This window comes from Peromyscus maniculatus, chromosome 13 (genome assembly GCF_049852395.1).
Source record: "Peromyscus maniculatus bairdii isolate BWxNUB_F1_BW_parent chromosome 13, HU_Pman_BW_mat_3.1, whole genome shotgun sequence".
In the NCBI taxonomy this organism is placed as follows: domain Eukaryota; kingdom Metazoa; phylum Chordata; class Mammalia; order Rodentia; family Cricetidae; genus Peromyscus; species Peromyscus maniculatus.
The window spans coordinates 31,311,477-31,339,118 of record NC_134864.1 but is presented as its reverse complement, the minus strand read 5'-3'; the positions used below and the strand labels follow the sequence as shown (position 1 = coordinate 31,339,118).

The following is a 27,642-nucleotide window of genomic DNA, read 5'->3' as shown; positions in this document are numbered from 1 at the left end:
AGTATGAGAATACTCCAGCATTGTCTGCAATCCCAGCGTACTAGAAATGGAGGTAGGAAGGCTGAGAATTTTGGACATAGAAAGTCTTCCTGGCAAACTTTAAGATTGCCTTTGGACACGTTTACTGTTGATAAAAAAATCGAATGAAGTTTCATCTCTACAGCTCTATGATCCATATTATTCATTGGCTTGGCTTTCAAGTACTGCAGCAGATGACATTACCATTGATGTGCTTATTGAGGCAGGGTCTTGCTATGTGGTCCAGGTAGACATGGAACTTTCAACCATGCCCCAGTGTCTATGTTCATCAAGCTGGACATGGTAGTACACAGTTAATTGTCAAGAAGAATGTAAACAAAAATAGACTAAATACAGTTGGTTTGGCTTTTGAACTCATAGTTTATGCTTCTTAATATGCCAGGCATTTTAGTATGAATTATCTAAAGTCATAAAGAGAAACTGACAGAGAAGTGCTTAGGAGCACCATGTGTTTTCAATTGCTATGCAAGAGGGTAGCTTCAAGGAAGGCATTAAAGCAGCTTGATTTTCCCTTCACAGGAACACTGGACCATGAAGCCACCCCTCTTGGTGCTTTCTGTGCATCTGCTGTGGTTGAAATGTTGCCACAGTGCACCTACTTGGAAGGACGCAGCTGCTACGGATGGAAACCTGAATAGTATGCCCTGTTTGCTTGTTTGCGTGCCCTGCTGGTGTTTACAGGGATTTGCAGTTCAGAGATAACTGTATCCATTACATTTCATAGTGAAATGTTCTCTGGGCACTTAATCCAAGTCCTCATGGTGTCAAAAAATTTGGATAAAAATAGAAAATTCCAATAAATCTCCATGAGCCAACATTCACAAATCCAGATGTTTGCAATCATGCAGAGAAAGCTTGCCAAATTTTTGCCTGCATTTTCTTTTGTATTATCCAAATGTTTGATGTCCTCTTCACATATCTTCAATGAACAGCAAAATGTTTTCCTGGCTTCTAAAAAATTTAAACTACTAGAGTAATCTCTGTAATTATTTTTATATTAGTCAAAGTGTATGCTGTCATGACAGTGAATCTTGTTCTGTGCCCATTAACTTTGTTTGGTGATACAGATTTGGGGCATTTAACATTTAGTAAAATAAATTAGCTAAAATGGAGCTCATTTGGAGTCTGCAATTAAATTCAGAGGTAAGAAAAACATCATCAGGATGCTACACTGGCTAAAGAGAAGATAGAATGACAGTGACTTTATACCCACAAAGGGACAGTTAATGGTGCAAAAGAGACTTCCGTTAAGTTACTATGTATGTGTTATATGGCATACATTCTTAGTCTGACGGCTTCTTGGAAGGTAATTAAAACTGAAAAGGGGAAACTGTTCACTGTGTTTGAAGTCTTCTGCTGAGTGTTTCATATAAACTGTAAAAAAAAAATCAGATTTTTCTCTAATATAACCATACCTGAGTCTCCAGTGATAGAAAAAAAAAGTGGATAAAGGAAAACAGGGCTTCTGGAAAATGGCAAGACTAAGATCAATAAGCTCAGGTTTGTCCAGGAGCTCCCATGTAAGAGACAGAAGGCGAGTCAAAGCGGCAGCTGATAGCTAATTCATCATGAAGTGCTCTAGATTGAAAGGTTGTGCAAGAACAATCAAGCTGCTATTTAGAGGGTACCAAACACTGGTGACGTTACTGTTTTCTAATCACGTTAAAAGAAACGCCAAACGTGTCTTCTAGGTCTTTTGGAGGTGGGGGAGACAGATATAGGAGGAGAGGTGAAGAAGGCTTTGATTGGCATTAAGCAGATGAAAATCATGATGGAAAAGAGAGAGGAGGAGCACGCAAAACTGATGAAAACCTTGAGGAAATGCAAAGAAGAAAAGCAGGTACCGTCACTGAAAGCTGTCTGTTTTTTAAGCGCATCTGGGCTATAAAAATTGCAACAATACATATGTGCAATTAGTGAGTCACTTCCTTCGGTATGTCACATTTTCTGGAGAGTAGTTTAGATGGGAGAAGTTGGAGGAACCTTTACATTTTCTTGTCTAATCATCTTCCACAGGACCTTGAACACAAAGATTTTGGGGTTGAAACTTAGTTAAGAAGGCTGCTTTCTCAAAATGCTTCACTTTTAGTCTCATTTAAGATATTGAGTCAAAAGTGTTTGGAGAGGTTTTGACTGGGTCAGTGGTTTCTAGTCCCTGTTACTAAAAATAAATAAATTAAATAAATAAATAAATAAATAAATAAATAAATAAATAAATAGTTAAAGACTACTCCTAAATATATTTAGGGTAAGAATGGTTAAGAATTTCATATTTCACGGGCAGTGGTGGCACACGCCTTTAATCCCAGCACTTGGGAGACAGAGCCAGGTGAATCTCTGTGAGTTCAAGGCCAGCCTGGTCTACAGAGTGAGATTCAGAATAGTCACCAAAACTACCCAGAGAAACCCTGTCTTGAAAAAAAAAAAAGAATTTCATATTTCTTTTCATTTTTTAAATTTTTATTTATTTATTTATTTTTAAATCAGGGTCTCATGTAACACAAGCTGTAACTGAGGCTGGCCTTGAACTCCTGACCTTTCCACTTCCTAAGTGCTAGAATTATGTGTATGTATCATCATACCCAGCTTTGAACTCTACATTTTAAGTAGTCTTCTGGCTGTTTGAAAATATCGTCGGATTTGCCACATCTGATTAGATCTCTAGTCTTCCCCTGTCACATGGCCAATAATGAGCTTACAATGAAGGACTGTCAGTCTGCCCTACTTCTTGACGACTGCACTTAAATCACCCATGGATTTTTACCTCTCTAGATTACTTTCCCCCCTCCAAAATCTTTCAAAGCCCCCTAGCCTTTCTTTTTTAAAGAGTTAGTTTAACTGCAGGTCAGCAAGATGGCTCAGTGAATAAAAGCACTTGCCACCAAGCCTGATGACCTGAGGTTAATCCTTGGAACCCACCCAGTGGAAAGAGAATGGACTTTCACGAGTAATCCTTTAACTTCCACATGCACGCCATGGCAACCTGTACCACACATACACACAAGTGCACACGCACACACACACACAAGTAAATAAATAAATGTGAAAAAATGGAGAGTTAGTTTAGTTGCAACTATATAAAAATTCACTCGTCCACTTGAGTCCTCTGAGAAGGTACCTCATTATTACATTCAGAAGGCAAGTAAACCGAGAACTGCCGGGGAGGGGGGGGGCTGGCCAATACCTACAGAATGAAGGGACCCCTTCCTCGGGGTCCTCATACAGTTGGCAGGTGGAATGTCTGACAGCATTCTAGCAGACACCAGAGTATGTGAAATAGCGCACCGGCCTAGCCCATTTTGTTACATTTATTTTCAGCATTGTCAGTGATTGTAACAGGGGCCTCTACTACTGAGCTACATCCCAGCCCCATTTTATCTTTCTATTTTCAGTTTTTGAGGTGCTAGGGATAGAATACATGCTGGGCTCTACCCCAAGCTACATTCCCTAATCTATTTTTTAAAAATCAAACAGCTTTACATATGGTTATGGTCCAAACGTGTATTTTTCTAATAGAGAATAAATGTTATATTCAAATGTCCTTGGAAGATGTCAAAATTATTCCTCTACTACTGTATAGGACTATAGACACTACATACTTGATAGTTTAATAATATTAACAGGTAATATAACACTCAAAACAAATACTTTCCAGAGGTTACATTTCAATGCTACCTTTAATCAACACAGAAATAAAAACTGTACCAGAATAATTTGGAAAATCTGGGTAGGTGGCTTATGCCTGTAATCCCAGTATTCATAGTCTAAGGCAGGAGGATTGCCACAAGTTTAAGGCCAACTACATATTCAGTTTCAGGCCAGTTTGGGCTAAATAAGTAAATAAATAAATAAAATTAGAAAATATTTTAAATGTTAATGTTGATAACTGCATCTTTTTTTCTTTTTTTAATTTTTTGGGGGTGCTGAGGATAAAATTTAGGGCCTCACACATTATGACTGAGCTCGCTCCCACCTCCATCTTTTCATTTCTGGGGGTACCGTTTAGTAGTGTTAACTACACTCAGAACGCTTTGCATCACTGCCAGACTTGTCCTCGTTTTGCAAATGCTGAGATCCGGGCCAGTAAACAACACCTTATTTCTCTTCCACCCAACCTTCCCTGTGTTTAATTATTAACTAAAAGGTACAAATGGAGGGGGGCACCTGGAGAGAGAGCTCAGTTGGTAAAGTGCCTGATGCTCAAACACGGAGATCTGAGTTCAGAGCGCCTACATGAGAGTATAGTGGTATGTGACTGAAACTCTAGCACTGGAGGGAGACCTGTGACATTGACTTCTGGACTCTATACATACTCATTAAGAAAAAAATGCCAGTGGAGTTCCAATGCACAACTGTATCTTTACCTACGTTCTTATAAAGTCGGAGCCAATGAATTCTGGACAGTTTCTAGAATCTTATTCTTGAGCACTGACCTCTGGTGGAATCTGCCAAGCTGACCCCAAAGCTGGGTAATGGTCACTTACCAGGCAGGAAGGAGATGACCCAGCTGGCAGCTGCTAGTCCTCCCCTCTTTCGGCAGCAATCAGGATGGTGAGGAAATCTATAAATAGCTCCTCATTAGGACAATGTGGAAGGCCCCATGCTGGTTCTTCCTTGGTGGGCTTATAGTCTGGCCATCTGGGAATAGTGACACTAAATGTCATTAATACAAATCACCATCATCTCATGGAATCCTTCAAACATCTGGGTCAACCACACTTTGGTTTTTGCAGCTAAGAAAGCTGAGGTCGGAGCTGTTAATTAACATGTTTCTCCAACACTAGCATGAATGAACCTGGAGGAAGCCAGCAGATGAGCATGTGAGAGCCGCTGATTAACTATTGTTCTTATTTTCTTAAGCTGCCTACAAGCTAAGGCTGCAATGCTAGGAAAAGAATATTCCCGTGAGGACCAAGGAAGCAAATGTGGGTTTCAGAGCTGATCCTGAAAAATCCCAGCAACTAGTAGAAATTTTTTTTTTTTTTTTTTTTTTTTTTTTGGTTTTTCGAGACAGGGTTTCTCTGTGTAGCTTTGCGCCTTTCCTGGGACTCACTTGGTAGACCAGGCTGGCCTCGAACTCACAGAGATCCGCCTGGCTCTGCCTCCCGAGTGCTGGGATTAAAGGCGTGCGCCACCACCGCCCGGCCAGCTAGTAGAAATTTTATTCCTAAAATTTTATTCATTGCATTAGACTCTAAATTTGGGTACTCAAAAAATTAACTGAGGAAAAAAATAGAAATCTTAAATTTGGGCTGTGGTGGGGCACACCTTTAATCCCAGCACTCAGGAGGCAGAGGCAGGCGGATCTCTGTGAGTTTAGTGATCAAACCCTGTATCAAAAGAGCAATAGTGAAAGACACCCAACTTCAACCTCTAGCCTCCCCACATACATATGCACACATACAAACACATAAACTTGCACACACCACACACACACACACACAGGAGATCTGTGATAATACCCTTAATGCTAGCACGTAGGAGGCTGAGGCAGGAGGATCAGAGTCAGCCTGGACTACATATTGACTCCCTGTTTCAGAAAACAAGCAAACAAGGGTCTATAATGAAATGGTTTCAAGAATAAAAACTTTTCTTCTGTTTTTCACTTGAGAGCTGCCTTGTCTCTGAGGCCTGGTGTAGCCCTCATTCTCCTGAACTGCATCTCAGACAAGAAGTCCATGTGTGCAGTGAGGCCAGGGGTCAAGTCAGGAATACAAAAAAAGGCCTTTATTTATTTATTTGTTTGTCTGTCTGTCTGTCCGTCCGTCCATCTGTCCATCTATCTATTATTTATCATCTATCTATCTATCTATCAATCATCTATCTATCTCTATCATCTATCTATATCTATCTATCTATCTATCTACCTATCTATCTATCTACCTATCTATCTAATCTATGTATTCATGTATTTATTTTTGCTGTAGAGCTGTGGGGACCTCCAGGGCAGAACTGAGACAGTTGCCATTGCCCCTGGCTTCTTACCAACGTTAACAGGCCCTAGCTAAGTACAGCCAGAACCACAAGGGGGCGCATTTGGAATACAGACAAGAATCACTGTAAATCAATGGTTGTATACAAGAATCGTGCTTTCTTGCAGTATCTAAACACATACCACGATTTAAGGACGCCTAAATTAAAGAATTAAAATATCGGTTTTCAAAGCCTTACAGCCCACCTTCCGTATCCCCCATGGGCTAACCTTGCAGATAGAGAAGTCAAAAGATAATCACCGTGGTTCCCCATAGGGGTGATGTCTTTGCTATTGGCTCATCCACATTTAGTGCAATGTTCATCATACAGTGAGTATTCAATAAACACTTGGCGAAAAATGAAAAGACAATGAGATTTTCATGGCCTTCAATCAAGGTTCATTCAGAAGACTTTATCAAACAGAAATCACCGAGGCAAATCTCTGAGGCAGCTCACTGCTAAGGATCTGAGTGAAGATGGAAAACTGAAGTCGTTTATGAAATGAATGATGAACCGCGCTGTTGGCGGTGCTGGGTGCCGGCAGGAAGGTCACAGTCAGGACAGAACCTGGTTGCTTAGTAGCAGAGAGCTTTGTTAAGGAGGAAGGGGAGAAGGGATAAAAGGACCAGGCCTGAGGAGGAAAGAGAGAGAAAGACGGTGGGGTGGAGGAAGAGGGAGCAGAGCAGAGCAGAGAGAGAGGGTGGGGTCTGCGTCTGGCTTTTAAGGATTCCCGATTCAGCCTTACACTACTGCACGCATGTAGCTGGCAGCGCACACCAATGCCATAAAGTGCAGGACCTTTTGCTTAACTCCTGGACTGTGCATGTGCGGTCATACAGCTGGAGTAAGGGCAGAATTCTAACAGTTTAGAGGGTCTTAAACTTAACTTCGGTTGAAGCCAGGTCATATGTATTAAAGGATGGTCTTGAAATTACCAGGTAGCCAAGAATAACCTTAACTTCTGATCCTCCCTCTTCCACCTTCTGAGAGCCGAGATTAAAAGTTTGTGCCACCATGCCTATTTAGGTGGTACCGGGGATTGAATCCAGGGCATTTCAAATGTAAGGCAAGCACTCTATCAGCCGAGCTAATTTGGCAACCTCTAGTGCCAATATACACTTAAAAGGGGGAAACCAACTGAGGTATAGAGAGAGACTCAGGAAATGAAAAATGAGACCCGTGCTTGTACATTTTAACCAGGAGGCCCTGAAACTCATGAATGAAGTGCAAGAACATTTGGAAGAAGAAGAAAAGTTATGCCAGGCATCTTCTGTGGATTACTGGGATGGATGCAGGCCATGTCTGGAAAGTAACTGCATGAGATTTTACACAGCTTGCCAACCTGGTTGGACCTCTGTGAAAAATACGGTAAGGGGGGTGGGGGGAAGCTCACCATTTTAGAATTCTTAAGACATCCAGGCCATCTTGATTTTTAAATTATGTTATTTTAAAAAATGGAAATGATTGATGTTGTCCTTTTATGATCTAGAATCTAACACCAAAGTTATATATCACCACCTGTGTGTGCATAATTTATAGTTTAGAATAACAGTGTTTATTCCCCTTATAATTATACTCTGTAACTCCTGTAGAAGTGCCCTGACTTTGCATTGTATTCACTGTCTGTGGACAGGTTCCAAGTAGATAGAAAAGTCTTTGATGGCAAGGGTCGTATTTTATGGGTCTTCCTTTGAGGAAGCTGCCAATAAACATGTTCAACTGCATTTTCAATTATAGTATTACAGTCTTTTCTTTCAATCTTCAAACATGTATTTGAATCTTTCTCTCCTTTCCTTCCTCCCTCCCTCCCTCTTTCAATTCTACACGTCCTTAAACTCAGTATGTAGCCACATTATGACCTTGAACTCCTGATTCTCATGATTCCACTCCCTACGTTCTGGGTTACAAATGTGTGCCATAACACTTAGGTTCATTGTTCCCGCCCTCCTTCCTTCCCTCCCTCCCTTGATTTATGGTGCAAAGTCTCCTCTGAGATGTCTCCTAGACTGACCTTGAGCCCATGATTCCTCTACCTTAGTCCCCCAAGTGCTAGGATTACAGACGTGCAACACCTCATCGTCTTTATTTCAATGTGCTTTTCCTCTTATGTATTTGTATACAAATGTGAGTAGCTCCAGGTCTCCTTTTGCCCTCTCCATGTGTGGCTTGCAGGACTGGCATGTTTTCTTTGTATGCCCTTTGGCTATCTTCTAGGCAGAGGAATTCACAGAGGGTGGTGACCCACATAAGATGAGCTCTGCCCCAGTAAGTTCTTTGATTGGCCTGGATTTTCCTCCCCGCTTTGAGAAGTGAGCCATGTATGAAGTGGAATGGAATTTTACTCTTTGTATTAGTGTATATATAGTAACTATACTCTGCCTCTGGCTTGACAGTGCCATACTCAATTACAAAAGAGCAGCCACTAGGATAAGGAACACGCCAAGTTAATTTGGTGACATTGTTGATTGCATCTGCTCCACTTTTACCGCTAGGGTCATTCTCTGATGTTCCAGAATATAATGATGAGTGCTGGAGACAGGAGATTTGGAGGTCATTCTCATTTGGGCCAGACATATAACTTTATGAACTTTTGTTGGGGCTTGTTTATTGTAGTTGCTGTTTTCTGAGTCTTGTTATATTACACAGGGCTGTATATCTCAACCCCTTGGCTGTAGTAATGCCCCCTCCCCCTCAGTCTCCGGTGGAGCTTGAACTATAGTCATGTGCCACCTTGTCCAACTTTAAAGTTTTGTTTCTATGGATGGAATCAGTAACCAAAAGCAGGCAGAGGAGAGGCAGGCAATCTATCCAGATTGTTTTCTGGGAAAGGCATGGGTCCTATACAGATTCCTGGATAATTGTTTGGACGGTAGGAAGCTGATGCTCCAGGAGTAATATTCCATGGCTGGTGACACTCAACACGTTCTAGCACTGTGATGTAAAGACAACTGTGGTCTGGCCAGACTTAGATGTCACATAGTGTGATGTCTTCTTCCATTGAGCGGTACTCAGATTTCTGTGACTAGGGTTTCATTCATTCCTTTGACTACAGCAAGCTGGGCATTCTCGCTGTTAATTCACAATTGTCACTAAGCAACCTACTACATAACCATCCCAAAGCTGGCATCTATGGCTCAGTGTAGATGTGTTCATTTTTTTTCTTTCCATGGATTAATCTAGTGATAACAAGAGACAAAGTATCAAGATAGTCACACTCTACCAAATAATCATTAACAACGATAATAGTTAGGAGTCAAACGATAACAGCATTCTTTATAGTTCTAAGGCAAACTTCCCAGTAGCCTATAGTCAATGACCTGCCAGCTGCTGCCAGAAGATCAGGTTATAGTCTGTCTACTATATTTTGACCTTTTTAGCCCACAGTGAGAAAACCTAATCCAGGAGGAATTTCAGGTCCCTTTTCCATAGTTAAAGTTAAGGCCAGCTATAAGAATTGTAGTATAGGAATTCTGTATGTGTGTATTTGTGTGTGGGTTGGGCATGTGTATATATGTATGTATGTGTGTATATGTGTGAATATGTGTTGTGAGTGTGTATGTATGTGAGAGTATGAGTTTGGGTATATATATATATATATCATATATACGATATATATATATATGATAGTATGAGTTTGTGTTAGTGGTATATGTGTGATTGTATGTTATGTGTATGATATATGTGTGTATGTCTGAGTGTGCATATGTGTTTGTGTATGGAGAGCTTCTTTGTTGCAACAGTTAATATATATATATGTATGTATGTATGTATGTATGTATTTGTTGTACATTGTTTTATGATTGTTCAAATTTTAGATTTTTGCCAAAAGTTGCTAAAATATTCGGCTTCTAACTAGGGTTTTAATTAAAAAACTTTATATAAATTAGCCGGGCGGTGGTGGCGCACGCCTTTAATCCCAGCACTCGGGAGGCAGAGACAGGTGGATCTCTGTGAGTTCGAGGCTAGCCTGGTCTACCAAGTGAGTTCCAGGAAAGGCGCAAAGCTACACAAAGAAACCCTGTCTCGAAAAAACCAAAAAAAAAAAAAATATTTTGGAACATACACATTTTTCCTTGATCTAGAAAAGCTTTTTGTTATAAAAATAAAATGATGGTTATTATTAGGTAAAATAATAAAGGACTAACTGGGGGAAAAAAAAGAATGGTAATGTATCATCTCAAAGTTAACCACCTTTCCCTAGTTCGTACAGAACTAAATTTAGAATGACTACCATAAGATGACTTTAAATTTTGCAGTCCTTAACTTCCTTATTTTCATTCCATGCCCCACTCTGCCCCACAGATGGAGCAATTTCTCAGGAAGATGTACCAATTTCTATTTCCCCTCGGTGAAGATGTGGAGGATCCCCCTGCCGCCAAACAGCCGACGGAGGAAGACTTACAAGTGACGCAAATGGAGGACCTCTTCAGCCAGCTAGCGGTGGATGTGAAATCTCTCTTCAACATGAGCTTTTACATTTTCAAACAGATGCAGCAAGAATTCGACCAGGCTTTTCAGTCATACTTCTTGTCCAATGTAGACTCAATGGAGCCGTACGTTCCCCCAGCTTTACCCAAAGAGCTAGCCAAAAAAGAAGACCTTGGGCAAAGGTGGGACATTGCCAATGTCTTCCAGCTGTTTCATAATTTCAGCCTCTCTATTTATGGGAGAGCCCGAGAAATAATTACGAAGATACTGAACGCAATTGAGGATTCCTGGGAACCACACAAAGGCCAGTTACTAAAGACCCCTCTTCCTCACTCTTTCTTCTCTTCCCTCTTGCTCCCTCTTTTTTTTTCCTTTTGCTTTTTTTTTGTGTGTGTGTGTGGTATGTGCTGGTGTGCCTACATGTTCATGAATTTGCTGGTGAACATGTGGGTATGTGGGCCTCTGTGTATGTGCACATGCATGCAAGAGTCAGAGGTCAACCTTAAATGTTATTCCTTAGGAGCAGTCTATCTTGTCTTGAGATGGAGTCTCTCACTGAGACCCAGGACTCACAGACTTGGCTAGACTGGCTGACCAGCAAGTCTCAGGGATCACCTTATCTCTGCCTCCCCAGCACTGGTATAAGCACATGCCACCATGTCCAGCTTTTTATGGGGTGCTGGGGGATTGAACTCAGATCCTTATGCTTGCGTGTTAAGTACTTTACTGACTAAAGTGTCTTTCAAGACCCTTTTTCTTTCGCCCACTACCTTTGTCAACCTTTCTTTCTTCCTCCCACCCACCCCCACCCCAAGACAGTGATTTTTCTCTGTATCCCTGGTGGTCTTGAAACTTGCTTTGTAATCCAGGCTGGCTTAGAAAGTTGGAGATCTGTTCAGCTCCACTGGGAGCAAAAGCATGTGCTAACACACCCAGCTCCTTCTTTCATTCCGAGGCAGAATCTAGGCTGGTCTGGAACTCACAAGCCTTAGTCTCCCCAGAGCTAATATTCATATAGTACAAAGCCTGTCTTTAAAAAAAAAAACTACTTTAACTTAGGGATCTATACTAAAATTAAGTTTGACTTCAGAAATGGTACATATAGGTCAGTGGAATGGCTTAGCAAGTAAAGATAGTTACCACCAAACTTGAGGACCTGAATTCAATCTGGTAACCTGAATTCAATCCCCAGCACCCACTGCCCCACCCAAAATCAATTTAATAATTATTTTAAGGAAATGGTAGACATTTCTGAGTCATTATCGAGTGTTTCTTAAAGTGATCATTCATAGAACGTATTCAGAGCCCCTTACAATGAGCTTTAAAGTTTACCAAGTTCCATCTCACCCCCATCATACTTGAGAGTTCTAGGACTTTTTATTTTTCTTAGAGAAAAATTTAAAGCTGAAAGACTTAAACTCTAACAGGCAAAAACTTGAAAATCACAGCTCCCTCCCTTACAAAGCATATGTACACACAGACTCAGCTCAGTTTTTTTGTTTTTTTTTTTTTTTAAGTCAGTCTAGGTCCTTGCCTACTTTGTGAAAAGTCTTACTTTTTACAGGTCCAACTGAATGTCCTGAGATATGCCTGAGTCATCTCTTCATCTGAATCACAAAATGGATGCACAGAAACCATAGGAAATGCTTACAAAGATCCTCCAAGTTACACAAAGGACCGCATTTTAGAAGAGAGAGTGTCTGTATGTGCTGAAGGGAGAATTCAAATTCCTCAACTTACCGTTTTTGTTGTTTTCTAACGGGGTCTCACTGCAGCCCAGGCTGACCTGAGACTGTTCCAGGTCCTTCTGCCTCTATCTCCCAAATGCTGAGATTACAGGTTTGTCCCTTTACACAGCCTCAACCTTTTATTGATCACAAGGCCTAGTTAAAAAGCTGTTCTTTTTTTTTATTGTTGAAATAGTAATAGGCTAGTGCCAGCTGTTCTTCATTTCTGTTAGCTGTATCTGGCAGCATGAGAACCAGATTCTCAAAGATACCACAAGACCACACAGTTGGCTTCCATCTAGGAAGGGTTTACCTCACACATTTTGGAAATGGAAGTCAGGAAACAAACCCTTCCTGTCCCATTGTTCCATGAGCAGAGAACAGCCATCATTACTGGAATTGCTGGGTTCTATTTCAAGGTCTGGCAGATTTTTTTGGTAAGTCGAATGTTTTCTCTGGTCTAAGCAATACTCAGGACCAGTATCAGGTAGTAATACTACATATGTTGATACTGGAATGGAATTAAATAATTCTTGCCTGGCTGTTTAAGTAGATATCAATTACCTTGGACCAATGTCCAGAATGTATTCATTAGAACAAAATGGTGCTCCTCATTTCATACTGTATAGCGGCCTTGCACAGCTGCTGCTACGTTTAAATGTGAAGCACAGAGTTTGGAACATTTCAGACACATCAAAATCTAAATAACTTCCTATCCACTGCAACTCCCTCCTGCTCTAAGAGGAGCATGTCCAAGGTTCTTGCCGAGTCACACATGGGATGGCCATCCCTGCCCTTCTGTTCTATCCCATTTCTATGATAACTGGATATCTAGAGTCACTGTAAATGTAAACATGGAAAATAAAGGCCAGGCATGGTGATAATAGACCCTGGCACTCGGGAAGGAAAGGCAGGCAGATTTCTATTAGTTCCAGGCTAGCCTGGTCTACATAGTGAGTTCCAAACCAGCTGTGGCTACACAGTAAGACTGTCTCAAGAATAAATTAATTAAATAGAACACAGCTTTGGAATGTAGCTCAGTGGCAGAACACTTATCTAGTTACCATGTGTAAGACCCTGCTTAGTTCAGTCCTTAAGAAACCACCAAACAAACCTACTTAAAACAACAGCTTCACATAAAGATAAAGACCCGGGTTACGCTATTACCAACACCCCTCCTCTAGATATCACGCAGCAAGCTCAACAAAAGAGAAATGGTCATTTCCCGGATGGACAAAGGCAAACTACTGATCTGTCAGGCAGAGGCTACAGGGCATTTATTGTGGCCTCCACCACTTTTCTGTACAGGTGGTTAGTAAGGAATAGGCCAACCATCCCTAGAAAATCTGCCTGGTGCAGGGGAAAAAAAAATTTATTGAGACAGGATTTCTCTGTGTAGCCCTGGCTGTCCTAGAACTCGATCTATAGAGCAGGCTGGACTTGAACTCAGAGACCCTTTGGCCTTTGTCTCCTGAGTACTGGGATTAAAAATGTACACCACCACGGCCCAGCTGTGTGGAAAAAATTAGAGTGCCCCCTTGTGGTGGGCAGAATTAACAATTACCTAAAATTGCCGGGCGGTGGTGGCCCACGCCTTTAATCCCAGCACTCGCGAGGCAGAGCCAGGCGGATCTCTGTGAGTTCGAGGCCAGCCTGGACTAGAGTGAGTCCTAGGAAAGGCGCAAAGCTACACAGAGAAACCCTGTCTCGAAAAACCAAAACAAACAAACAAACAAACAAACAAACAACAACAAAAACAATTACCTAAAGTTATGGATCCCCTTTATTCCCAGGACCTGGGATCTCCATGTTACAAGGTAAAAGGAGAGAGAGTAAGTGCATAAAACAGAACTAAGGTTGTGAGCATGCTGACTTCAAACTGCAAAGAATATTCTGGATTATGGAGGGGTTCAACGTAGTCACAGGGTCCTTAAAGTAGAAGGGACTAAGAATGTAGCTCAGTGGTAGAGTGTCTGCCTAGCACACAGGAGGCCTGAGTGTGATTGCAAAAGCACAGGAAACAAAACCCTGATATCCTCAAAAGTAGAGCAAAGAGGCAGGAAAGAACAAAAATAGCATCATGAGAAGGCTGTTGTCCAACTTTGCTAATGTTGAAGATGGAGGAAGGATGCCTTGTGTCCCGGTGCAGGTTGCCTCTAGGAGCACACTAGGCTTCTCTCCGAGAACTGGCACATAATCAGTCCTGCTGACAACTTTATACTAACCCAGTGAGACCCACACCAAACTTCTGACATACAAAAACTGCAGGATAGCCCGGTAGTGGTGATGCACGCCTTTAATCCCAGCACTTGGGAGACAGAGCCAGGTGGATCTCTGTGAGTTCAAGGCTAGCCTGGTCTACAGATTGAGATCCAGGAAAGGCGCAAAGCTACGCAGAGAAACCCTGTCTCAAAAAAACAAAAAACAAAACAAAACCAAAAAAAAAAAAAAAAAACCTGCAGGATAATGAGTTTTCACTGTTTCAAGCCAATTTGTGGTACTCTGACACAGCAGGAATAGGAATCTAATACATAGCTCTTATCAGTTCCAGTGGTTAAGGGTGAGCTAGTGTTGTGTGTCAGGAAGCTATCATGGATGGAACTTAATGATCACAATCACCCTAAAAGCTGAAATTAGAAAAATGGCTAAAACTTAAAAGTGAACTCAATAAAAAGGAAAGAAGGAATCTTAAAAAAAAAAAAATCTAAGACACCTTAACATTCAATGCTATTTTAAATTTTATTGATTTTCTATGTATTTGTAATTCTTCTTGGAGGGTCTCAAAATTTGGTCTGCTTTAGATATTTTCCTAAATTTTAACCCACTGATTATTTTTTTGAGACAGGGTCTCATGAAACCCAGGTGAACTTGAACTTTTGATGTAGCTAAGAATGAACTTGAACTTCTGATCCTCCTGACTTCACCTTCCAAGTGCTGGTGTTATAGGCATGAGCCACCACACCCAGTTCATTAACCTACTATTCATAAATATATATATATATATATATATATATAATGCAAAAATGAATGGTGCTCTAATAAATACCATCTGAATTAAGACATTTCTAATTTCTTTGGAATTCCCATATATTTCCAATTATAGCTTTAAATGTTATAGCCCTGGCTAGCCTCAAACTTTCTGTGTAGCTAAGGAAGCTGGCCTTGAACTTTACAAAACCTTTCTTTTGTTATTGGAGAATTTCATATATGTATATAATGAATTTTGATCAAATACACCCTCACCCTCCCCTATAATTCCTCTACTATCCTATCATCACTTTTCCTTTCCAACTTAATTTACTCTTTAAAAAAAAACCATTAAGTTTACTCAGTGCTGCCTGTAAATGCAAAACTGAAATATGAGCAACCTCTCAAGAAGAGCATCCCTGAAGAAAAATCTCTCTCTCTCAGCAGCCATCAGCTGCCAATAATTCCTCAGATAAGAGTAGGATTTCAGGATTCCCTCTCCCATCTATACTGGGATTTTGTCTGGCTTGCTCTTGCAAAGTTCTTACACATGCAGTCCCAGACACTATGAGTTCACGTGTGCTATGGTGCTGTCCTTTTCCCAACAAATACTCACTGCAGATATCTACTTGCTCTGGCTCTCAAAATCCTTCTGACTCCTCTTCTGAGATAATCCCTAAGTCTCTGATGAAGGAGGAGTAATATAAATGTCCCATTTAGAAGTAAACATTCTATGGTCTCTTATTCTTTGAATGTTGTGGGTCTCTGTATTAATAGCCATCTATTGCAAAAAAAGAAGCTTCTCTGATGAAGGTTGAAAGATACACTAATTTACAGGTATAAAGACAAGAACTTAGAGGGTAGAGGGTACTCTACTGCCCTTCCCTGAAATACCTCCCTCCCCTCATGGCCCCTTGTAAATGCATATAAGATTCAAAAGCAGTATACACATATGAGAGTGCCATGTAGCATTCATTTCTCTGCATCTGGGGTTATTTGGCTCAGGATAATTATTTCCAACGCTATCCATTTGCCTGTGAATTCCATAATATTCTTTACAGTTGAATAATATCCCACTGTGTATTCAAGTCATATTTTCATTATTCATTTATCATTTGGAGGGCATCTAGCCTCTTTCCTATTTTGAATAGAGCAGCAATTAATATAGATGAGCCAGTATCTCTATAGTAGGATATAAAGTCTTTGGGGAATATGCCCAGCAGTTACATGGCTGGATCATATGGTGGCTGTATTTCCAGCTTTTAAAGGAACCTCAACATTGATTTCCATAGTGGCTATACCAGTTTGTACTTCCACTAACAGTGAATGTTACCCTTTCCAACATCAATGCCAGCATTTGTTGTCTTTTTTTTAAATCTTAGGCATTTTGACTAGGGTAAGATGAAATCTGGAAGTCATTTTATTTTACTTATTTTATGTGTATGGGTATTTTGTCTACATGTATGTCTGTGCACCGTGTGCATTTCTGGTGCTCATGAAGGACAGAAGGGTGATCCTCTAGAACTGGAGTTTGTTGTGCTGAGAATTGAACTCTGGGTCCTCTGCAAGAATAGCATGTGCTTTTAACCCCTGAGCCATCTCTCCATCACTCAAAGTAGAGTTCTATTTTGTATTTTCCTGATGATCAAGGATATTGAACATTAAAAAAAAAATACTTTCCTGCCATTTGTATTTCTTCTTTCGAGAAATGTCTATCTCTCTGTGCAGTCTTGGGTGTCCTGAAAACTTGCCCTGTACACCAGGCTGGCCTAGAACTCACAAAGATCCACTTGCCTCTGTGCCCACCCCCACCCTCCAGTGCTGGGATTAAGGTATATGGCACCATTGCCCAGCCTTCATGTCCAAAACTTTAATTGAGTTGTTTGCGTTGTTTAGATTTTTCATATTCTAGATACCAACCCTCTGTCAAATGTACAGCTGGTAAAGATTCTAGAGACTGCCTCTTCTTCTGAATGATGGTACTGTACAGAAACTTTTTAGTTTCATGAGGTCTTATTTGTCAATTGTTTGTCTTATGCCTGTGCACTGAGGTCCTGTTCAGAAAGATCTTTCCTGTGTCTATAAGTTAAAACATATTCCCTATTTTCCTATCTTTCAGATTTAGGGCATCAGGTTTTATGTTAAAGTCCTTAATCCATATAGAATAGAGGATAGAAGACAAGGATCTAGTTTCATTCTTCTACATGTAGCTATTCAGTTTGACCAGAACATCTATTGAAGATCCTGTCTTTTCTCTAATGTGTACTTTTTGGTTTCTTTGTCAAAAATCAAGTGTCTTTAGAAGTGAGCTTATATCTGGGCCCTCTACTCTACTAATTGGTCAATGTCTGGTTTTATTTTATTATTTATATTGTTTGTTTGTTTGCTTTGAAGTAGTGTCACTCTACATAGCCTTGGCTCTCCTGGAATTCACAATGTAGATCAGGTTGGCCTCAAACTCACAGAAATCCCAAGTCTTGCTTCCCAAGTACTGGAATTAAAGATGTATGCCACAAAACCCTTCTTGAATTTCTGATTTAGGCGGCGGCGGCGGCGGCGGCGGCGGCGGCGGCGGCGGCGGCGGCGGCGGCGGCGGCGGCGGCGGCGTCAGAGAGGGGGCTGTTGAGACAGGGTTTCTCTGTGTAGCCCTGGCTGTCCTGGAACTTACTCTGTAGACCAGGCTGGCCTTGAACTCGGAGACCCACCTGCCTCTGCCTCCTGAGTGCTAGGTTTAAAGTCATGATCCACTACCTGGCTTCAATTTCTGTTGTTGTTTTTTTTTTTATTTAAGAAGTTTTTCCACTTATTCTACATACCAACCACAGTCAATTTCTGTTTTTAATGCCAATACCATACTACTTTTATTACTATAGTTCTGTTGTATAATTTGAAATCGGGAATGGTGAAATTTCCAATAATTTTTTTTTTGTTATTCAGGATATTTTTGATGTCCTGAGTCTTTTGTGTTTTCCAATGAATTTTGAAATTATTGTATTAACTACTGTGGAGAGTTACACTAGAATTTTGGTGGGGGAATTGCTTTGGATCTGTAGACAGCTTTTGTAGCACGGCCATGTTCACAATGTTAATCCTACCAGCCCATGAGTATGGGAGGTCTTCCCATCTTCTGGCATCTCTTTCAATTTCTTTATTTAGTGTCTTAAGGTTTTCATTTTCATTTCACTTCTTTGGTGAAATTTATCCCAAGATTGATTAATTTTTAAGGTTATGGTGTGGGCTGATTTTAAGGCTGTGGTGTGGGATTGTTTCCTTGATTTCTTTCTTGGTACATTTGGTTGATATATAGAAAGGTTAAGGATTTTTCTGTGTTAATTTTGTATCCTACTACTTTTCTGACTACTATATCACCAACACTACAGCTGGCACTGAATTCATCATCTTTTTCCTCTACCTCCCAAGTGCTTGAATTACAGATATAGGCTACCATGCCTTGCTTCTAAGGTTTTAAAATTTTATTTAATTTTGATTTACTTATCAAATAAATTAATTTATTTAATGTCCATGCAGATATGCGTACATATATGTGTGAGTATCTTTAGGTATTGTTCATCAGGAGTCACCTACTTGTTTTTGTTCGTTAGTTTTTCTATTTTATTTTTAGTTTTTCTTTCATTGTGTTTTTAGTTTTTGTTTGTTTGAGACAAGCTCTCCCCATGTAGTCCTGATTGGCCTCCAATTCAAAGATTGCCTGCCTCTGCCTCCCACATGCTGGAATTAACCTTCTCATTGGCCTGGAACTCAAGAAGGCTAAGCTAACTGGGCCAATAAGCCCACGGATCCACCCATCCCCACTTCCCCAGCACCGGCATTAAAAGCACATGCTACCACACGTGTTTTTTTTTTCCAAGGGTTCCAGGGATCGAACATTGGTCCTTGTGCTTGTGGAGTTAGCCCTTTACTGACTTAACCATCTCCCCAGCCCTGTATGGTGACATTCCAGTAGTGTTTACGTGTGAATGTTGTATTCCCTACAGAGTTGGACCAGAGAGACCTGCCTTCAGAGATGTTACCTGAGCAAAATGGAGGAATGTGTGAGGAATTGGGCCAGAATGTTTCCGGATGTTTCAAATTTCATGAAAGATGCCAAAAATGTCACAAATACCTATCTGAAGGTAAATGATTATTGTTTTTTTATCATGTCTTTCATGTGTGTGCATTGCTGTGTTCATGTGTGTGGGTACATGTGCACATAGAACGCCTGTGCATGCTGAGATCAGAGGACAGCCTTAGGTGGTATTTCTCAGGTTCAATCCATAGTTTCATTTTGTTTGAGACATGGTTTCTCACTAACCTGGTACTCTGGGCTGGCCAGCTAGTGAGCTGCAGGTATGTACCTGTCATATCCTCCCCATGATTGGCTTTTTAAAATGGGGTTCTTGAAATTGACACAGGCCTTCCTCCATGCTTGCATAGCAAGCACTTTACCAACTGAGCCAGATCCCAGCCCTGTTTTTGTACTCTTGGTTCTATCCAAAGGTGTTCCTTATAAAAGTTTACAAATAATTACCCAGTGTATGTAAACTACTCCTTTTACTTTCGTCAATTCCATCCACTGTGAATTGTTTTGTATGTGTGATTAAAGACTAAAGAAACACAAATATATACAGAAGAGAAAGACAATAAGCCAATTAGGTCAACTTCCTTTTGATGCAAAGAAAAGGAAAATCCACTGATGAAGGAAAACTTCTCATGGAAGTGAAAGGTAATGTTTAGATAACCTAACTCTAACCTTTCCTTTCTCGTCCCCAGGATCTCGTGTTAATATTATAATATAATACACAGCCTAACTTTTAAAAGAGCTACAGTCTTTAAAAATTCCATGTCCCTTTAAAATTCCAAAGTCTCTAAACTGTGGGCTTGGTTGTAAAAAGTTGCATACTTTCTTATTTCAAAAGAGAAGAACAATGGAACAGGAAAAATCAGGTCAATGCAAAATAAGAGTCCAGCATCAGGAATCCAAATCCTGTAGCTCAATGTCCAGCATCTGACACTCATTCACTCTTCTGACTCCAACAGGCCTATGGGCAGCACACACAATTCATATGGTAGCCTTAGGTAGGCTCTACTTCAAATACACTGCTGTCCTTGGCAAATGTCTCATGGTCCTGGCATCTCCAATAACCTAGGGGTTTACCCTGTAAATAAGGCTGAACCTTTACCAGTGACCTCTTCCTGCCTCTGTACAGAGACTCTGACCCTTCCATATGGTGCCAAACTTCTGAAGCTCTCTGTGATCCCTTCATAACCTCAAAATAAATACCATCCAGGCAACCTAAAATATAGCCTGCTCCTATTGGACCAACTCTATGTTCTAACTCTGAGGAAATTTTTTTAATTGTCCCAATAAAACAGAAAATTTCACTCAACGGCACTAATCTCTTATTAATCAAAGCTGATTCTTTTGCCCCAGCAGATCAGCATACACAGGTTCTTAGCCAAAATATTACATGAATGGCCCCTATCCCAGGTCTTGACATAGTCTTTACTTCCCTCTGAAACTTCTCAAGCTAGGCCTTCACAGACAACATCTCTCTCAGCATTACTGTTTTCCAAGCTCCTCCTAGAACAGCCCATTAAGTTCTGAGCATTCAACCACTTTTTTTTCCTTTTTTTTGTTTGTTTATTTGTTTGTTTTGGTTTGGTTTGGTTTTTTTGTTTTCCAAGACAGGGTTTCTCCGTGTAGTTTTGGTGCCTGTTCTGGAACTCGCTCTGTAGACCAGGCTGGCCTCTAACTCACAGGGATCCGCCTGGCTCTACCTCCCGAGTGCTGGGATTAAAGGTGTGCACCACCACCACCACCACCACCACCACCACCACCACCACCACCACCACCACCACCACCGCCCAGACTCAACCACTTTTCTAACCCAAAGTTCCAAAATCTTCCACACTCCTCCAACAACATAGTTCAAAGATGTAAAAAGCTACATCATCAAGTCATCGCAGCAAACACTACTACTCTCACTATCAATCTTTGTTCTAGTTTCATTCTGCGGCTGTGATAAAACACTCTGACCAAAACCAATTTAAGGGAGGAAAAGAGTTTATCTCTTATTGCAGATTACAGTCTGCAGATCTGTGGTGGTTGGAATGAGAACGGCTCCCACAGGCTCATATATTTGAATGCTTGGTCCCCAGTTGGTGGAACTGTTTGAGAAGGATTAGGAGACCTGGCCTTGTTGGAGAAGGTTATGTCACTGGAGGATGGGCTTTGAGGTTTTAAAAGCCCATGTGATTTCCAGTTAGCTTTCTCCCTGCCTCTTGTTTGTAGACCAAGATATAAAGTCTGAGCTACTGTTCCAGCAACATGCCACCTGCTGCTTCCCACCATGACGGCCATGGGCTCTCACCCTCTGAAACTACAAACCTCCAATAAACACTTCTATAAATTGCCTTTGTCCTGATGTCTTCCTATCAAAACAATATAAAAGTAACTAAGACACCATCATTGAGTGAAATTAGAGCAGTACCTCAAACAAGAACTTGAAGCAAAAACCATGGAGGAATGCCGATTGCTACCTTGCTCACAGCCTCATGTCTTTTTGTTGTTGTTGTTGTTTTGTTTCGTTTTGTTTGTTTGAGATAGAGGCTTGCTATGTAGCCCTGGCTGTCCTGGAACTCTCTCTATATAGACCAGGCTGGCCTCGAACTCACAGAGATCTGTCTACCTCTGTTGCGATTAAAGTCATGCACTATTATAATCAGCTCCAGCCTCATGCCTAACTAGTTTCATTTTTTAGTTTTTGAAAAATTAATTGTATATGTATGGGTGTTTTGCCTGCATGGATATCTGGGTACCACATATATGCCTGGCACCTGCAGAGGCCAGAAAAGAGTGCTGGATTCTCTCAGATTAGAGTTTTAGACAGTTGTAAGCTGTCACGTGGATGCTGGGAATCAAACCCAGGTTCTCTGGAGGAGCAGCCAGTGCTCTTACCCATCTCTCCAGGCCCTTAATTAGCTTTTGTCATACTGCCCAGGACCACCTGCCCAGATGATGACACTGTTGTGAGGTATCCACCAGAGAAGACTGCTCTAACATGGGTTTAAGTAAATAGAAAGTCAGTCTATGGCCATACCACCCTGAACGTGCCCGATCTCGTCTGATCTCGGAAGCTAAGCAGGGTCGGGCCTGGTTAGTACTTGGATGGGAGACCGCCTGGGAATACCGGGTGCTGTAGGCTTAAAAAAATAAAATAAAATAAAATAAATTTAAAAAAATAACAATTAAATAAATAAATAAATAGAACGTCTTTATTAGCTGGCCAGCAACTACACTAGGCATTTGGGATCCCGGTGTACCACTGAGCTTTTCTTGGGGTGAGCTTTTTTTTTTTCTCACTGTGTAGCTGGGGTGAGCTTTTAACCACAAAAACCATGTTCTGGGTTGTCATACTTCAGTTAACAAGAACAGTTAGCCAGAAGCAGAACTACAGAAGCTAAAAATCAAGGTTAGTGCATTTAGAGAGTTCCCCAGAACTATGGACTTGGATGGATTAGGTCTTTGTTTACACTTCAGCAGGTGGTGCTGTCTACTATAGAGTTTACAGCCTGAATGGTACTTCCATCACCGAATCAGTTGTGCTCAAGTCTGGGGGCCGGCTACAGTGCCACCCAAGTGAGCTGGGCTCTCCTCCATCAATTAGTAATCAGTATATTCCCCCACGGACATGCCCAAAGGCCAATCTAATGTAGGTAATTATCTCAGGTGATTCTAAGCTTTGCTTACAATTAAATCTAAATGGGGCAAGTTAATAAAATCAAAGCTCAGGAAAGACCAGATTCTTTAACTGCAAAGTTAAAAAGCTCTTGTACCCTCAACTTCCTCCAAAACAAAGACCACAAAACAAAGACCGACCTACCAATTGGAAGATCCACAGTACAATCGACAGAAACTCTTTTTTTTTTTTTTTTTTTTTTTTTTGAGACAGGGTTTCTCTGTGTAGCTTTGTGCCTTTCCTGGAACTCACTTGGTAGCCCAGGCTGGCCTCGAACTCACAGAGATCCGCCTGGCTCTGCCTCCCAAGTGCTGGGATTAAAGGCGTGTGCCACCACCGCCCGGCAGAGACTCTTTATCTACCTGTCTGCAGCCTTTCCTCTGCCTTCATCAGTGAGTAAATCTCAGCAAACGTAACTCTTTAGAAATGAGGAAGAACAGAATTCTGCTCTTGACCAAGGTAATATAAAATACACACTGACTTTTAAAATATTAGAGAGGCTGGAGAGATGGTCTAGTGGTTAAGAGTGCCAACTGCTCTTATAGAAGATCTGTTTGGTTCTCAGTATTCAAATCCAGTGACTCACAACACTTGTATCTCCAGTCTTCATGGGCATCTACACACATGTGCACATAAACACCCCCAACACCCCACATAATTAAAAATAAAAAATAATGTTTAGAAACAAGATGCCAGTAGATATACCATAATATGAATCAAGGTTACTACTGAGTTGTAATGTTAAGGATGAGTTTCATACCTTTCTTTGTATTTTTAATTTTTTTTACTATAAACAAACATGTACACATACCTTAAATAATATTGAAAGTTATAAAGTATTTCTCAAATTTATTTAACTTTTCAATGTAGTGTTTGTTTGATTTAATCATACTGGTTAGACTGGGGATACAGTTAAGGGCAAGCAGGAGGTCCTGGGCCAGAGTCATTAAACAAAAACAAAAAAATCAAAAGCAAACTATTTCTCACCCTGCTAAAGCCTACCATGGTGTCATATGTTTATAATCTGAGTATGTAGGAAGTAGAAGTAGAAGGATCAGGAGTTCAAGACTGGCACGTGTGCCAAGCAAAAGCAAACCCAAACACCATGCTCAAGGTAATTATGTTTACAGATTAATGTTCTCTGTTAAGGAAACAGATCTTTGTGTCCTGTGACTTAAGCATCATAGATGTCCTAAGTCTTTGCATGCTCTGAAATTCAAGAAGAGTGAGGTTTTTATTCTAATACTGTGCTCAACTAATAGGCAAAAGATGGTTTTAATAGTTTGCTGAACTAAACCAGTGCAGTGTTTGGGTAGTTACTAAGTGTCTTAAACATCAATAATGTTCCCTTCCCCCTTTTGCTTAGTATTACCAGCCTGGGCTCTTATTTCTCAGTCCTCGGGGGCACTGAATTTGTCAAGGGTGGGTTCCCTGGGCTACTGACAAGAATGAGAATACTTTTTGTTTCTCTCTTTCTTCTCTGTTTCATCCCCTTTCCTCTTCAATGAACTTCACAGGAGCAGCCCCTCTTTTAGGAAAAAAAAATATCCATTAACTAAATGTGTTTACCTATTTCTGCACATTCCCCTTCAACCAATGTCTACCCCACCTTAGAATTTGTGTCAGAAAATTTTGACATCTACAATTTGTCTTGATGGGATAACTTTTGGGAGATAGTATTTTCATAGTTTTGATTATAAACTACTGTGTCCCACATTCCTGAAACTTTGGTTACCTAAAGCTGGTGAAGTTTATTCCCCCTGAACTGTTGACTGGGTGAATGAGATGTTGTTTCATCATTTAAAAATAGGGGTAACAGATCCACTTCATACAGGTCTTTTGTGCACTAAGCTATTGCCTAAAGTATCAGTGACTTTTACTATTCAAACATTGTAAAAGCCACTTGCAGGATTGTGCACAGAAGAAATGATAGCTCCGTTGTTGGCAGAATAGTTGTTGTACAAGCAAGACCTAAGGTTAATCTCCAGCACCTATGTAAAAAGCTGGGCATAGTGCTAATCCTAGCACTGTGAAACACAGATAGGCAGAGCCCTGGGCTCACTAGTCAACCAGCCTAGCCCAACTGGCCAGCCCCAGGTTCGAGTGGAAGACCCTGTCTCAAAACAAAGTAACAACAAAAGAAAGTAGATGGCTCCTGAGGATGATCCTTGAGATTGACCACTGGCCTTCTCATGATTCACAAACGTGTGAATACCACTCCCCCCCACCACCACCCCATATATACACAGTATGAACTAATGAACTGATAACTTGCAAAAGCCATCCCACTCAAGCACCCCATCTATATACTTTTTACATGTATTTCCTGCCACCTATTAATTTCTCCCCAATTGTCGCAGATAAAGTGAGTCACGTAGTATAAATGTATCTGATAACTGCTCTCTATGTGTGCTAGCTTCACTTTACTGTACCAGGCTCTTCCTATTGGGCCACCAACCAGCTCCCAAGTCACGACACAGAGACTATTAGTTTTGAATGCTTGTCCTGCCTTAGGCACATTTCGGGCTAGCTCTTTAACTTAAATTAACCTGTTTCTCTTTATCTACCCTTTGCCTCGGGGCTTTTTCCCTTCTTCCTGTAGATCTTACTTTCGCTGCTTCTCATGTCTGCTGGCTGGCCCTGGGGTCTCCCTCATTCTCTCTTTTCTCATTCTTCTTCCTCCTCTTGAGCCTAGATTTCTCCTCCTGTGTATTCTTTCTCTCTGCCTGCCAGCCCCGCCTCTCCTTTCTCTGCCTAGCTATTGGCCTTTCAGCTCTTTATTAGACCAACCAGGTGCCTTAGGCAGGCAAGGTGAAACAGATGCAACACATCTTTACATAACTCAACAAATGCAGCATAAACAAAAGTAACATAACCTTTATACAGTTAAAATACTATTCTTCAGCACAAAGAAATGTCACACATCTTTGCTAGGTAAAATAATATTCCACAACACACTGCCATTAAAAATAACCACATAAATTATCTTACAGAGAAAGAAAGATTACTTTGGTTTATATAATTGAGATTTTCAGTCTGTGATTGGTTGGGCCCGTTGCTTTGAGCCTGTGATGAGGCAGCCCAACACGGTGGAAGGGCAAAGCTGCTTTCCTCATGAATAAGGAGAGAAAAGGAGAAAGAAAGAGCCCTTTAGGTCCAATGGCCTAAAGGCCTTCTACTAGGCCCCACCTCCTACAGTTTCCATTACCTCTAGGTTAGGGATCAAGCCTTTAAGTCTTAGTTAGGTCTTTGGAAAATATTCTAGATCCTAACTATAGGAATTAATAGATGTGGCATATATCAGGTAATGCAGCAAATGTGCAATATAAATTGTTTGTCACAGAGATAAAATAGGAGGGAACAGATGTCCCAATGTGATTCCCATACTGTTGAAATGTATTTTTTAAAAAGCAATTCATTTCAAAAATATAAAGGAGGGAATAACGAAACTCCATGTACCCACCACCTACAGTAAGGATTAAACATTACTAAAGCAGATGAAACCTAACCATGTCACTCCTCCAGGTCACATTCCTTTTATCCCCTCAAAAGGAAATGGAGAGGACCAGGGCCACGTGCAGTGCCCCAGCTAGAGCCGTCCAGCATAACAGAGTCCCAGCAGCTGCATGTGATGGCTGGACTGCTCTATAAAGACAGTTAATAAAACCCTGCTCCAAGACAAAAAATAAGTAAATGAAGGAAACGGGGGGTGGGGTGGCTGGAGATGCAACCCAGTAGAGCACTTCATTTGCATGCACAAAAGCCTAGGTTCCATCCCCAGAATTGCAGAACTGGTGTGCTGGTACACACCTATAATCCCATCAACACAGGAGGAGAAGAGGTCAAGGTCAGCAGCCAGGTGTGCTGAGTCAGGCCTTTAATCCCAGCACTCTGGAAGCTCCAGCTGGTGACTTTCTGTGAGTTCAAGGCCAGCCTCATCTACATAGTGAAACACTGTCTCAAAAAAAAAAAGTAGATGCAAATGACTAATTTAGGTTTAGTATTTATGTCTTTATTTTTACATATTTACTTATATACTATATGCATGTATGCGTACACATTACACACATATATACACCATACTTAACAGTGTTTTATGTTTGAAAATTTTACATCTGCAAGTTGTAATTTTAAATCTAAACTATTACTGATGAACCAGGTACGGTGGCACACACCTGTAATCCCAGCACTTAGGAGGCTAAGGCTAGAAAATCATGAGTTTTCTCATGGACAGCACAAAGCAAATGAAAATTTTTTTTAAAAGTCACATAAATAAACTGAACCCACTACTTCTAGTCCAGCCAGAGTTTCAGGCCAGCCTGGACTACAGAGTGAAACCCTATCTCAAAACAAATGAACAAACCAACAACCTCCCCATCCCCACCAAAATCAAAGAGCTAGGTACTTGTAACCAAGGATAGAATGCTGAAATAAGAATGCAAAACTAGGCGTATAGCTAGTTTGTATACAAGAGTATAATCTTTGTAATTATAATTATTATTAGAAAAACCATTCACATCTTTGCTAGAAAAAGCAATTTAAAACTCTTCAATCCATAATTTTCATCTATCTAGTATCATAGAGTCTAGCATTATTCAATACTATAAACCCAACAAAGGATCATTTTCCTAGAGACATGAAGAGGGAGTCTTAAACAACAGCATTGGAAGAGCATGCAGCGTTATTTTGCCGTATTTCCAAATTCTGAATATCCTCTCTTTATTTTTGAGACAGAGCCTCACTCTGTAGTCCTGACTGGCCTAGAACTC

At 40.8% G+C, this 27,642-nt stretch overlaps 2 protein-coding genes and 1 non-coding gene across 9 annotated transcripts in view; 2 read left to right on the top strand and 1 right to left on the bottom strand.

Annotated features, from left to right (window-relative positions):
- Window positions 1-27,642, bottom strand: part of LOC102903543 (uncharacterized) — a 125,460-nt gene that overhangs the window by 74,256 nt on the left and 23,562 nt on the right. Inside the window, exons 1-2 of one of the 3 annotated variants that reach the window (XM_076549916.1) lie at window positions 6,273-6,458; window positions 4,524-4,677 (exon numbers count right to left, since the gene is read on the bottom strand). The exons of 1 other annotated variant lie outside the window; for it this stretch is intronic. The gene's annotated coding sequence lies outside the window, so the exon portion shown is untranslated. Of the gene's footprint in view, window positions 1-4,523; window positions 4,678-6,272; window positions 6,459-27,642 lie in introns of those variants that run through there. One more of the 3 variants, XM_076549917.1, reaches the window with a different exon arrangement.
- Clul1 (clusterin like 1) overlaps window positions 6,630-27,642 on the top strand; it is a 29,665-nt gene continuing 8,652 nt past the window's right edge. For 2 of the 5 annotated variants that reach the window (XM_006990336.3, XM_076549925.1), the window contains exons 1-3: window positions 6,630-7,380; window positions 10,315-10,744; window positions 19,130-19,267. In XM_006990336.3, coding sequence (XP_006990398.3) covers window positions 7,183-7,380; window positions 10,315-10,744; window positions 19,130-19,267 — 766 coding nt within the window. In that variant the 5' untranslated portion in view covers window positions 6,630-7,182. Of the gene's footprint in view, window positions 7,381-9,128; window positions 9,355-10,314; window positions 10,745-19,129; window positions 19,268-27,642 lie in introns of those variants that run through there. The other 3 variants (XM_076549924.1, XM_076549923.1, XM_076549926.1) reach the window with 3 other exon arrangements.
- LOC121822149 (5S ribosomal RNA) lies at window positions 22,221-22,339 on the top strand. Its single transcript, XR_006063170.1, has one exon. It is a non-coding gene; the product is annotated as a 5S ribosomal RNA (ribosomal RNA).